Source organism: Otolemur garnettii, unplaced genomic scaffold (assembly GCF_000181295.1).
Source record: "Otolemur garnettii isolate 467f Iridium unplaced genomic scaffold, OtoGar3 scaffold00101, whole genome shotgun sequence".
Lineage (NCBI taxonomy): Eukaryota > Metazoa > Chordata > Mammalia > Primates > Galagidae > Otolemur > Otolemur garnettii.
Genome location: NW_003852496.1, coordinates 3,180,452 through 3,194,868, shown reverse-complemented (window position 1 = coordinate 3,194,868; position 14,417 = coordinate 3,180,452). Strand labels below are relative to the sequence as shown.

The following is a 14,417-nucleotide window of genomic DNA, read 5'->3' as shown; positions in this document are numbered from 1 at the left end:
GCCAGGACACACACTCACACGCCCCACACAGTATAAGGTCACAGGCCAGGACACACACTCACACGCCCCACACAGTATAAGGTCACAGGCCAGGACACGCACACACAGGCCCCACACAGTATAAGGTCACAGGCCAGGACACGCACTCACACGCCCCACACAGTATAAGGTCACAGGCCAGGACACGCACTCACACGCTCCACACAGTATAAGGTCACAGGCCAGGACACACACTCTCTACATGCCCCACACAGTATAAGGTCACAGGCCAGGACACACACTCTCTACACGCCCCACACAGTATAAGGTCACAGGCCAGGACACGCACACACACGCCCCACACAGTATAAGGTCACATGCCAGGACACACACTCACACGCCCCACACACCTTGATTCCTGAGTCCAGGAATACTTTGGCCACTGTTGGAAACACCACCATGTCCACAACTTTGGGCTCCCCATCATCTGGCAGAAGGAAATACTCAATGTGGTAGAACTGACGATGCTTGGCAATAGAGTTGTCTGATTTAGGGTATTTCTTATATTTTTCAATGTAATTTGTATACTTTGCTTTAAGACCTAGAAGACAGAGATTCAATGAGTCTTGTTTTAACCTCACATGGAAAAGCAGACCCATCCCCAAGTTCCCTGAAGCTAAGAAAGAGCCTGTTGCTGTGGGAATCTGTGCACCACATGCTGTTTTCCGGGCCTGGCGGAGAAAACACAGGACCAGTGCTGCTTCTCCACAGAGTGGCAGGACCCAGACGGGCCCCAGGAAGCAAAACTCAAGTGAATGCCTCTGACAGTTGAGTGTTGCCTTAAACGTTTCACCCTAACCACACTGCTTGTCTCTCAGCCCTATGGAGCAGGTTAAAATAAATCACAAATAATATATCTACATAATAACCGGGTCCTGAAGTACCACAGAAATGACAGGAACAGCTCGGCGTCTGTGGCTTAAGTGGCTAAGGTGCCAGCCACATACACCTAAGGTGGTAGGTTTGAATCCAGCCCGGGCCCGCCAAACAATGATGGCGGCAACCACAAAATAGCCAGGCGTTGTGGTGGGCGCCTGTGGTCCCAGCTACTTGGGAGGCTGAGGCAGGAGACTCGCTTGAGCCCAGGAGTTGGAGGTTGCAGTGAGCTGAGATGACACAGCACTCTACCCAGGGGGACAGCTTGAGGCTCTGTCTCAAAAAAAAAAAAAAAGAAATGGCACAAACTCTGTGCAGGGATGGTGTGGCACAGCTTTCCAGGGGGACCTTAGCAATCTTGTAAGGAGCAAAGCTGGCAAACATTCCAGGCAGAAGGACCACCCTCACAAAACCCTCCCCTGTGAAGCCCCCCAGTGTAAGGTGAACGGGTGATAGGACACAGCAGGTAAGGCGAGGCTTCAGCCAGCGGCCGGAGCCCACAGATCCTCCACAGCCTGCCCTGGAACTTAAACTGAACCCTCGAGGTTGGGGCTTTTTACACCATAATAAGAAGCTTGAGCGTCCATAAGTATGTAATCCAAATTTCATTCTATAAAAATATGAGTATCTTTAAATCTGTAGTATTTAAAGTTCAAGTTTTTAATTCTCAGGAGGCTTCTGCTGCTGCATTAATCTTGTGCTACCCTCATAGTTAACAATTGTGCAGAGTTTGGAATAAAGCTTCTCCGCCAGTCCTTGGTAGCATTAGAACTTTCAGCGAAGCTTTTAACCTCCCAGGAGGCTCACAGACCTTCACTGTGTTCTGATTCCATCCAAGGTAGGCCAGCAAGTAGACAGAGACTCTCATTTCTGCTGATAGAATGGCGAGCTGTTTAACCCATGTAAAGAGCAATTTGACAACATCTACCAAAAAACTATAAATGCATACCTTCAGCCCAGACAATCTACTTCTTGGGATTTTGGCTATAGAAGCCCCACATATATGCCCCAAAAACGTATGCACAAGGATGTCTACTGCAGAACTGTTTTTGTTTTTGTTTTTGAGACAGAGTCTCACTCTGTCACCCTGGGTAGAGTGCTATGGTATCATATCTCACAGCAACCTCAAACTCTTGGGCTCAAACCATCCTCATGCCTCAGCTGGGACTACAGGTGCTGACCACAACGCCCAGCTAGTTTTTCTGTATTTAGAAGAGACTGGGTCCTGCTCAGGCTGCTCTCAATCTCCTGAGTACAGGCAATCAACCGACCTCAGCCTCCCAGAGTGCTAGGATTACAGGTGTGAGCCCCCATGCCCAACCTCTACTGCAGAATTCTAACAGAAAACAAAAACTAGAAACAACTCAAATATCCACTGACAAGGGGTAGAATAAATTAGAGACATACAGTGGGATATTGTAGAGGTATTTAAAGCAAAACAACAACAACATAGAAACAAGTGTGGGCTTACATCCTCTAAGAGATCTAAAACCCCGTCAACTTTGTAAAAAGCCAGTTATATTGGCTTGGCGCCTATAGCTCAACCGGCTAAGGCGCCAGCCACGTACACCTAAGGTGGCAGGTTCGAATCCCCAGCCCGGACCCGCCAAACAACAATGACGGCTGCAACCAAAAAATAGCCAGGCGTTGTGGCGGGCGCCTGTGGTCCCAGCTACTTGGGAGAGGCAAGAGACTCGCTTGAGCCCAGGAGTTGGAGGTTGCTGTGAGCTGTAATGCCACGGCACTCTGCCCAGGGGGACAGCTTGAGGCTCTGTCTCAAAAAAAAAAAAAAAAACAAAAAACCAAAAAAAGCCAGTTATATTATAGAAGTGTAAGGTCTCACCTCACTTAAACATGTAATTTATATAAACCTTTACATAGTCAACCATAAGTACTCATGTATTGAAGGGAAAAAAAACTCAATGAAACTAGAATTTTATTTTATATTTTAGACTTGCTTTGGCTAATAAAACACTAACAGAGTGGGCAGCACCTGTGGCTCAAAGGAGTAAGGCGCCGGCCCCATGTACCAGAGGCGGTGGGTTCAAACCTGGCCCCGGCCAAAAACTGCAAAACAAACAACAACAACAACAACAAACTAACAGAGGGGGAGGCACTTGAAGATTTAAAGAGTGTGGAGGGTGTGGGCTTGCCCTCTTCTGCGTGTCTGCCTGTCTGTGTGAGAGGGTCTGCAGGGTAGTCCCCTTGTCTGGGGTGGGGTGGGGGACGCACAGCAGGAAGCAGAGCCGGCCTAAACCATCAAGCTGCACACCCGGGAGCGTGGGGCTCCTGTTTGCGGGCACTGAGCTTGGGGCCTTGTTGCACAGCATCTTTGTGTCAATAGCTAAATGATACACTTTTACATTCATATTTTGATTCAATAGATCTGAGAAAGTGTGTTGGAAACAAGGTATTAGATGATGCACAACAGGCTCGTGAGATCCAATGCCTTACTTAATCTCTCTATGGTTTCTTCATCTGTAAAAAGCAGACAGGACATCACCTGCTTCTTAGGGTTGTTGAGAGAATTAAGTATGTGAAGCCCATGCAACCACAGTTAGGCCCCTAAAACAGCCTGCTCCTGACTGCGTCAGTCAGCCTCCGGGAGATGGAGGCTGGTGGAAGGAGGATGTGGGGTAGACATGCCCTAAACTCCTGGGAGAAAGCCATCAGCGCACCTCCTTTTTGCAAAGGAGGTCAGAACTCTGTTCTGGCACTTACCCAGGTTCACAGGAAAGGCCAGTGAGATGATGAATTTGCAGGGAACGACATGGGGCTCGTCGGAATTGAAGGTGCTGGAAGGGTCTTCTGAAAAGTCGCTGCTGCCCTGACCTTCAGAGGCGGACTCCTGGGCGCTGGCCATGGCCGTGGCCTTCAGGTACTCCTCCACATCACACCCACTCAGGGACTGGTAGAAGCTGTTGACGGAGGAGATGACTCCTGTGCTCGAGTGCTCCTCATCCTCCCACTGCCAGGCGTGCAACGACATGCTGCCGAGCAAACCACCTGCGGGCGCTCCTGGCTGGAGAGAAAAAAGGCTGTTCATCACCTCTGCGCCCAGCAGGTAAGACCTGCCTCCTTCAGGAAGCCCCACCTTCTCTTGCCTCCCTTCTCTCCTGTTCCTGCTTGAATGGCCAAGGCCTCCATCACTGCCTGGCACACAGTAGGTACAAAGCCAATTTAAAGAATCAACAATGAGCGGCGCCTTTGGCTCAAAGGAGTAGGGCGCCGGCCCTATATACCAGAGGTGGCGGGTCCAAACCCGGCCCTGGCCAAAAACTTAAAAAAAAAAAAAAAAAAGAACAATGGAGGAACCGTAGAAAAGGACGGCGAGCAGCATGAAAAGGAGCGACCCCACTTCTCCGGCCGACTCATTGGCGTGTCTGGAATGCCTGCTCCAGGTGAGCAGAATTCCCAGGACGCTGAAAGGGCAGTGAGAGGGGGTAGGCCGAGAATCCCCTGTGCCTAAGAGCTGGGCGAGCGGCGCCAAAGCCCAGTGTGCGTTCACTGTCTGGGGAAAGGCCAACCAGGCCACCGACAGCACGTGCAAGAGCCTGGCGAGGTCCCCGCTCCCCCAGTGGGCACAGGTGCTGGACTCGAGGTCCACGGAGGAGGAACCCTGGGTTAACGCTGAGGAGGGAGACCACGCTGGAGGAAGGCAAAAAGGGACCGTGGAGGTGGGGCGCAGGGGGCGGCGCGCCCCTCAAGGCGACCTGAGAGCGGATGCGCTGGACGCAGCAGGCACTCAGGCCGCGGCGTGGGCTCCCGCAGCCGATCCACAAACGCGTCAGCGAGGAGGCTGCGGGAGCAGGTAGGTCCGCAAGTGCCGAGAGCCGGGCAGAACCCACAGCGTCTCTGGGTTTGACAGTTGCTAGGAGACGGGGTAGAGGAGGAAAACTGCGACCGGGGGCGGGGCTCCTCGGGGGCGGGGCTTCCCGGGGCGCTTCCGGGGCGGGGCTCCTCGGGGGCGGGGCTTCCCGGGGGCGCTTCCGGCGACAGGGCTCCTCGCGGGCTCAGCTTCCCTCCTAAGCCAAGGCGCGCAGATACCGTGTGTAAAATAAACACAGAGCACACAAAATTCCGAAAACGGCTGCCTTCATTCATGGAGTCTTTAAGGAGCGTCTCCTAACATCAGCACCTGCTATGTGCCCAGCCCTCACCTGTAATGAAGTGGACAAGGATTACTGGCTCCTCATGCGTCAAAGGCAAAGGAAGCAGAGCTCTGCTACTCAGGCCTTCTCTTAACCTCTCTCTGAGACTTACTGCTTCCTCCGCTGATATCCTTAAAATAGCGTGACAGTCCTGTTTAGCGATCATGCGCCCCATCTCAGAGATGAGAAAACAGCGTTAGAGAGGTGAAGCCATCAGCATGAGGCCACATAGCAAGTACGGAGCAGCACTGGATTGACATCCAGACAGCCTGACTCCGAAGCTTGGGCTCGTGTGCAAAACCCACCCGAGCCAGGAGCCCTGGCTGCTGTTCCTGATGAAGAAGACCAATGCACACCATGGAGGCCACCAAGACCACCGCACACCATGGAGGCTGGAGGGTAGGGTGGGGGTAGGCTTCATGGAGAAAGTGACAAAAGCCAAAAGTGGGGAGTTGCCAGGCAGTGAAAGCAAGACAAGGCGTTCCATGCAGAGGGAGCAGCATACACAAAGGCTCAGAGAGGTGCCAGAGCATGGCAAGTCCAGAGAAGGGTGGTGGGGCTGGAGCAATGGGCCAGGCCAGGGTATGTAGCTCCAAAGGCCAGGAGGGAGCCAGGGTAGGCTTCCTGTTCAGGGAGATCAGCCCCATTCAGCAGTTTGTTGAAGAGAATAGAAACACATTTGTTGAGAAAACGTTAGCTCTAAGTTGAGATGTGACTTACTTTGACCCAAAAGACCAAAACTGTGGCCAAGCTGAAGCTGAAACCCAGGTCCCAAGCCTCCCTGTGCTTCCCTCCCTAGACCACTCCTAGGGCATGGGGGAAGCCTCTTCAGGAATACTGCACACTGACCAGAGCCCTCTAATACTCCTCAGGTTAAATTAACCTAAGAAAACATCTTCAAAAACAGCTGAAGGAGGGAGGAAGACACCAACTGGCAGTGAGCCGCTGGAGGAGGAGTGCTCAAACTCTCACCATGGAGAGGCGTGACCACTTTGCCCACACTCCACCAGCAGAAGCCTGGAGGCTACTGTCTATAAACGAGGAAGTGCTAAAGAGAGGTGCACACAGGGCTGGAAGAAAAAAGGCTACTAGGGTATAGCAGCTCCCCAGAGTCCTCTGTAACAAGGGCAGCTCAGCAACACCACCCTCTTGGACAGATACCAGACCTCCTGATCCTCAGGTCCCACCTGCTGGCTGGAGGCTAGTTTCCCTCCAGATGGCCCTTGATGGCATTGTTACTCAGGACAGAAACCACTCTCTCCCCAAGTTCAGGGGTGAGAGGCCACAGGTCTTAGAGCAAGGGCCAATACCTTGTCCTCAATGTGTATCAGAATTGCCTAGAAACACATGAAAAATAAGATTCTGGGGCTTCAACCCAGACTGTGGAAATGATTCTCCAGGGGTAGGGCATAGGAACCTGTGACAGATTGTATTTCTCAAAGACAGCCACCTCAATAGATCCCATGCTCTTCTTAGAGTGTAATTCTGACACTCGTCCCACCAGTGGTGGTTCTAGTCCCCTCCCCTGGAACCCATATGGATCTTTAAGACTCCATCAGCCAACAGAGTACAGAAGAAGCAACATTATGTGATTTCTGAGGCCAAGTCCACACACAAATCCCACGTGCTTCTGCCACGTTCTTTTGGAGCACTCACGCTAGGACTCCAGCTGCCAAGTTGTGAGGAAGCCCAAGCAGCTAAGTGAAAAGGTCACTGGGAGCTGTTCTGACCAAGAATTCCCAAGTGATTGTCAGCCTCAACTCCCAGGCATGTAAGAATAAGACTTCAGACGATCTCAGCCCCTTGCCTGTGAACCATCCTGGCCGACACTGTGCGGGACAGAAATAAGCTGTCTCCCCAAGCTGCAGATTTACGAGCAAAGTAAATTATTGTTCTCTTAAGCCACTAAGTTTGGGGGTGATTTGTCACATGACAACAAATAACAGGTAATTTTTTAATTACTACAATATTCCTTTGCACAACCAAAATATGGAACCACTGCCCTAAGAGAGATGGGTCAAGACCTGAGGCATAGTGGGAGGGAGTGAGGGCAAAGGTGTGCCACCTGCTACTCAGATGTAAGTGACTAGGGATCCACAATCCCCCTTCAGCAGAGATAGCCTCAAGGCTGCCAAAATCAGAAGCAAAGAAAAGGGGGCTTCTGTTTCAGCTGTCTATTCCTGCATAAGAAACCATCCTCAAACTCAGCAGCCTAAAACAATACCTCCTTGTTATTTCTCAAACACTAGGAAACAGCTTTGAGGATCTCCACTGGTCTCCCCTGGCTCTCTCACGAGGCTGTGCTCAGGGGGAGAGTCAACATGGCTGGCAGGTCCCAGTCCCATATCTGTCTGTTGGTGCTGGCTCTCAGCTGGGCCCCTCAGTTCTCCTCCAAGGGCACCCTAATCCCAGTGGTGACTAACTTCCTTAGATGGTGCCACATCTTCCAGTAGCCTAGACTGGCCTCTTCAGATGGCATTCATTCTCAGGGAAGGGTTCCAAGAGGGCAAAGGAAAAGCTGCAAGGCCCAGGCTTGGCACTGGAGCCACATCACTTCTGCCACGTGCCATTGACCAGAGCAAGCCACAAGGCCAGCCCAGATTCAAGGGGATGAAGAAACAGACTGCACCTCTGGATGGAAAGAAGTGTGGAGTCACATTGCAAAAGGGTGAGCATCAGGATTGGGAGGGACTGTCCCCACGTCCTTCTTCTCTAGATGGGGCATCCCAAAACTTCCATGGGCACACAGAGGACTTTCTGAAGTTACCTAAGACTCTGGCAGTTAGAAGCACCTCTTCTTGCCACCTCATCCTAGCCAAAGTGGTGCCCCCCCGCCATTTTTCCAGCTTTATTGAAGCATGTTTTTATTCTGGGAAGATGGCCCACTGGTAGCAACCCTAAGCAGAGGCTCCTGAGCAGAGGAAGAAAAACTGGATGGAATTGGACTCTGTGAAGCCAAAGGTGGGGAGCTGAGCCAAGAAAGAAGTTCAGCAAGCTGTGAACTCCAAGGTAGAGCATTCAAGAAAACAAATTACAGGTACAAAGCCTATCGGACTAGAGGACGGGGACACCCCTTCTCCAAGCAGGAGGCCTGCCTCAGGCTATCTGCGAACAAACAGAGAACAAAAGACCTCTCATTTTACCTAGCTGAAGAGAGCTGCTAAACTCCAGGTCTCTTTCTCCAGGGAGGTCCCACTTATGAACCTAGATACCACCCCACCAGGCATAAAATTGAACAGATATTTTCCCCCTCAAATCCAAACTCCCAGTCCATTCTTTCTCTCTTGCATGGTGGTCTGAAGTTCTGCCCCCTGCAGAGCACAGAGTGTTTGGTCTTGTCCTGAGAGAACTGGGCATAGTGTGAACTGCCAACCATCAGGACGGAATCTGTGACTAACGGGGAAGAAAGAGGGTGTGGGAAGAAAGGGACACTCAGCAAGAGGAGGAGCAGTCCCCTGGTTATGACTATGCCTGACCAGTGGTGGTGTTGATCCTCAGTTCGGGCTGTGTGTGGTGGGATGAGGTGCAAAACCCCTGGCTCTGGCAGGAGAGTGGTTGCCCTGTGTAGACTGAGTTAGGCAGACAAGGCTGGTCCCCAGCCCCTGCTGGGCCTGTGAACAGAGGCTTGCTAAGTGTGGACTGAGACCTGAGACCAAGGGGGTGGTCCCCTGATTCCAACAGAAACCTCGAGCAGTGGCTTGCTGGGTGTGAACCAAGACCTGAGGGGTAGGGTGTAGTCCCCTGTCTCCAGCAGGGGTGGTGAGCAGAGGCTTACTGGGTGAGGACTGAGACCTACAGGCAGAGTTGATGCCCTGACTCTAACAGAGCCTGTGAGCAGAGGCTTGCCAGGCAATGGACTGAGACTGGCAAGCAGGGGCATGGTCCCCTGACTCCAACTGGGCCTGTGAGCAAAGAAGCGGACAACAGTGTGGATTGAGTCTAGTGGGTGAGAGTGTGGCTCCTTGGCTCCAATTATGCTATTGGAGAGCCTTGAATCCCTCTCTGTTGAGCAGGGTTTGCACTGCCTGAGAAAATTTAATTGGAACCCGTGTCTGAGGCTGTCCACTCGGGGACATTCTGAGGTTGACTTTCTAAGTTCTGTGGTGGAAAAGAACTGAAAGGTGGGGGCTGGGCACTGCAGCTATTTGTATCTCTTCACGGTCAAGATTTAAACCTAATGCTGTGGTTTCTTAGGATAGGGTAGAGGTTAGCTGATATCAAAACAGAGCTAGCTGGTGCTATCTCACCAAGTAGGTCCTCAGAGACTCTGGCCAAAACTCTGAAAGGGACCTTTGTAAGGTTGTAGGAGATAAGCCACAACTACAAAGCCTAGTGCTTTGATAAGGGGTTATCTCTACTACCTGGGAACCCCAATTCAATCTCACCCTACCAGTTCTAATAACCAAACGGTGGAAAATAAACATGGTGAGGACCCAACAGAAGAACTCTGGCAACATGAATAACCAGAGTAGATCAAACCCCTCAAGAAATGACAAAGGAGATACGACTGAAGATGCCATGCACAGACAAATGGCAGCAATGTCAGAAACTGAATTCAGAATATGGATTACAAATAAGATAAATAGAATGAAAGAAAAGATAGAAATTGAATTCCAAAGACTACTTCTAAAGTTGTCTCAAGAAATTAATAAATTCAAAGCCCAAGTCACCAAAGATATGGACATAATGAGAAAAGAGATAGCAAAACTCAAGGAAAGGAAAAAGTCAGTTGAGGAGCTCCAAAATACAGTAGAATCCCTCAGAAATAGAGTGGACTAGGGAGAAGAAAGGATCTCTGAAGCTGAAGACAAAGCTCCTAAAACATTCCCAAACACTCAAAGAGACAGACAAATGGAGAGCAAAAACTGATCATTCCCTGAGAGAGTTGTGGGATCACTCCAAAAGATCAAACATTCATCTTATAGGAATTCCCGAAGGAGAAGAGGATGGTCCTAAAGGTACAGATGCTCTACTCCAAGAGATTTTGGAGGAGAATTTCCCAAGCATTGCAAGGGATACAGAACTTCAGATAGCAGACAGTTTCAGAACCCCAGCAAGACTCAATCCAAATCCAGCATCTCCTAGACACACTGTGATTAACTTTGCCAAAGTTAAGATGAAGGAGAAAATTCTGCAAGCATCCAGACATAAGAAAAGTATCGCCTACAAAGGGAGAAGTATCAGAATGACTGCAGATCTCTCAGCCAAAATGTTTCAAGCCAGAAGAAGATGGTCATCGACCTTTAATCTCCTAAAACAAAACAACTTCTAGCCCAGGATCCTGTATCCAGCTAAACTGAGTTTCCTTTGTGATGGAGAAATCAAATACTTTAATGACATAGACATGTTGAAGAAATTTGCCATAACTAAACCAGCTCTCTAGGATATTCTCAGACCCAGCCTCCACAATGACCAGTGCAATGCTCTATCTCCAAAGTAAACTCACCCAGAAATTTTTGAACAAAATCCAACTTCCACAGTGGTGAAAGGATTAAAAATGTCCACTGGAATTTCAAAAATTATGACACCCAAAACACAACCAGCCTTATCAATTCTCTCAATTAATGTGAATGGTTTAAATTGTCCTCTAAAGAGACATAGGCTGGCTGACTGGATACATAAACTCAGACCAGGTATCTGCTGTATGCTGTATACAAGAATCTCAGCTTACCTTAAAGGATAAAAATAGACCCAGGGTGAAGGGATGGACTTGTATAATACAGGCAAATGGAAATCAGAAAGAAACAGGGGTTGCAATTTTAGTAGCAGATACAATTGGCTTTAAGACAACAAAGATAAAGAAAGATAAGGAGGGTCACTACATATTTGTCAAGGGAAACACCCAACATGAAGATATTTTAATAATTAACATTTATGCACCCTACCAGAATGCTCCTCAATTCATAAAACAGATCCTAATGGATATGAACAACTTGGTATCTTCCTGCACTATAATGGTTGGATATTTTAACACTCCTTTGACAGTTTTGGATAGATCCTCCAAGAAGAAACTAAACAAAGAAATATTAGACTTAAACCTGACCCTAAACAAATGGACTTTACAGTCCACTATAGAACATTTTCACACTAATAAAACTGAATATACATTCTTCTCATCAGCCCATGATCATCCTCCAAAATAGATCATATCCTAGGACACATGTCTAACCTTAGCAATTTAAAAGTATAAAAATTATTCCTTGTGTCTTCTCAGACCACCATGGAATAAAAGTTGAACTCAACAGCAACAGGAATCTTCATACTTAAACAAAGTCATAGAAACTAAATAACCTTAGGCTGAATGATAACTGGGTCAAAGACGAGATGAAGAAGGAAATCACCAAGTTTTTTTTGGAACAAAATGATAACAAAGACAGAAATTATCAAAGCCTGTGGGATACTGCAAAGGCAGGCCTAAGAGAGTCCTTCCACTGATAGCATTGGAAGCTTTCATCAAGAAAACACAAAGAGAGGAAGCCAACAACTTAATTCATCATCTCAAGCAACTGGAAAAGAAAAAACATTCCAACCCCAAACCCAACAGAAGAAAATAAATAACCAAAATGAGGGCGGAATTAAATGAAATTGAAAACAAAAGAATCACCCAGAAGATCAATGAAACAAACAGTTGGTTTTTGAAAAGATTAACAGTGCTTGCTTCGGCAGCACATATACTAAAATTGGAACGATATAGAGAAGATTAGCATGGCCCCTGCACAAGGATGACACGAAAATTCATGAAGCATTCCATATTTAAAAAAAAAAAAGAAAGAAAAGATTAACAAAATTTGTAAACCTTTGGCCAACCTAACCATAAATAGAAAAGTAAAATCTCTAATATCATCTATCAGAAATGATAAAGGAGAAACAACAACAGACACCTCAGAAATTCAAAAAATCCTCAATGATTACTACAAAAATCTCTATTTCCAGAAATATGAAAATAGGAAGGAAATAGACCAATACCTGGAAGCATACCACCTTCCTAGACTCAGCCAGAAAGAATTAGAAATCTTGAACAGACCTATATCAATTACTGAAATAGCATCAACAATATGAAATCTCCCAAAAAAGAAAAGTCCAGGACCAGTCCAGATGGCTTCACATCCAAATTCTATCAAACCTTTCAAGAGGAACTAGTATCTATATTATACAATGTTTTCCAAAGCATAGAAAAAGGAGGAATACCTCCCAACACATTCTATGAAGCAAATATCACCCTGATCCCCAAACCAGGAAAGGATCCAACAAAGAAAGAAAATTATAGACCAATATCATTAATGAATATTGATGCAAAAATATTCAATAAGATCTTAGCAAACAGAATTCAATAACACATCAAAAAAATTATACACCATGATCAACTGGTTTTATCCCAGGGTTACAGGGTTGCTTCAACATATGCAAATCTATAAATATAATACATCACATCAACAAAACAAAAAACAAGGAAATATGATTCTCTCAGTTGACACAGAAAAAGCCTTTGATTATATCCAGCATCCTTTCATGATGAGAACACTTAAGAAAATAGGCCTAGAAGGGACATTTCTTAAACTGATAGAGGCCATCTACAGCAAACCCACAGCCAATATCATATTGAATGGTGTAAAATTGAAAACATTTCCACTCAGATCAGGAGTGAGGCAAGGATGCCCACTGTCTCCATTGCTATTTAACATAGTAGTGGAAGTCTTAGCCATCACCATCAGGCAAGAAAAGGCAATCAAGGTATCCAAATAGGGTCAGAGGAGATCAAACTCTCACTCTTCACTGAGGATATGATCTTACACCTGGAAAATCCCAGGGACTTAACTTCAAAATTCTTAGAAGTGATCAAGGAATTGTGAAGGAATTCTTAGAAGTGATCAAGCATTGTCTCAGGATACAAAATCAATACTTACAAGTCAGTAGCTTTTATATATGCTAACAATAGTCAAGGTGAAAATATAGTCAAGGACTCTATTCCTTTTATAGTAGTGCCAAAGAAGATGAAATATCTGGGAATTTACCTAACAAAGGACGTGAAACATCTCTATAAAGAGAACTATGAAACTCTGAGAAAAGAAATAGCTGAAGATGTTAACAAATGGAAAAACATACCATGCTCATGGCTGGGAAGAATCAACATTGTTAAAATGTCCATACTACCCAAAGCAATCTACAGATTTAATGCAATCCCTATCAAAGCACCATTGTCATACTTTAAAGAACTTGAAAAAATAGTATTTCATTTTATATGGAATCAGGAAAAACCTCGAATAGCAAATACATTACTTAGAAATAAGAACAAATCAGAAGGTATCACATTACCAGACTTCAGGCTATACTATAAATCGATAGTCATCAAAACAGCATCATAATAGCACAAAAACAAAGCAGTATATTTATGGAACAGAAGAGAGACCAAGAGATGAACCCACCTGCTTATCATCATTTGATCTTTGACAAGCCTATCAAAAATATTCAGTGGGGGAAAGACTCCCTATTTGACAAATGGTGCTGGGTGGACTGGCTGGCGACCTGTAGAAGATTAAACTGGACCCCCACCTTTTACCATTAACAAAAATTAATTCTCACTGGATAAAAGACTTAAACTTAAGACATGAAATTATAAAATGCTAGAAGACAGTGCAGGGAAAACACTTGAAGAAATCGGCCTGAGAGAATATTTTATGAGGAGGACCCCCTGGGCAATTGAAGCAACACCAAAAATGCATTACTGGAATCTGATCAAACTAAAAAGCTTTTGCACAGCCAAGAACACAGTAAGTAAAGCAAACAGACAACCTTCAGCATGGGAGAAGATTTTTGCAGTTATGCTTTCGACAAAGGTCTGATAACTAGAATTTACAGAGAACTCAAACTAATCAATGAGAAAAGAATAAATAACCCTATTTCTATGTGGTCAAGAGACTTGAACAGAAACTTCTGTGATGAAGACAGGTACATGGCCTACTAACACGTGAAAAAATGCTCATCACCCTTAATCATCAGAGAAATACAAATCAAAACCAGTCTGAGGTATCATCTAACTCCAGTGAGATTAGCCCACATCACAAAATCCCAAAACTACAGATGTTGGCATGGATGTGGAGAGAAGGGAACGCTTCTACACCGCTTGTGGGAATGCAAACTAATATGGCCTTTTTGGAAAGAAGTTTGGAGAACACTCAAAGAACTAAAAGTAGACCTACTGTTCGATCTTGCAATTCCTCTACTAGGTATATATCCAGATGATCAAAAATCATTTTACAACAAAGACATTTGCACCAGAATGTTTATTGCAGCCCAATTCATAATAGCCAAGACATGGAAACAGCCCAAGTGCCCATCGACCCATGAATGGAT

At 46.4% G+C, this 14,417-nt stretch overlaps 1 protein-coding gene and 1 non-coding gene across 2 annotated transcripts in view; one reads left to right on the top strand and one right to left on the bottom strand.

The window, feature by feature from the left end:
* Positions 1-3,919, bottom strand: part of KIAA1257 (KIAA1257 ortholog) — a 63,263-nt gene extending 59,344 nt beyond the window's left edge. Inside the window, exons 1-2 of the mRNA XM_023516957.1 lie at positions 3,637-3,919; positions 390-580 (exon numbers count right to left, since the gene is read on the bottom strand). Coding sequence (XP_023372725.1) covers positions 390-580; positions 3,637-3,904 — 459 coding nt within the window. The 5' untranslated portion in view covers positions 3,905-3,919. The remainder of the gene's footprint in view (positions 1-389; positions 581-3,636) is intronic.
* Positions 3,920-11,716: 7,797 nt separating this feature from the next.
* LOC111727362 lies at positions 11,717-11,823 on the top strand. Its single transcript, XR_002774933.1, has one exon. It is a non-coding gene; the product is annotated as a U6 spliceosomal RNA (small nuclear RNA).
* Positions 11,824-14,417: the final 2,594 nt, after the last annotated feature.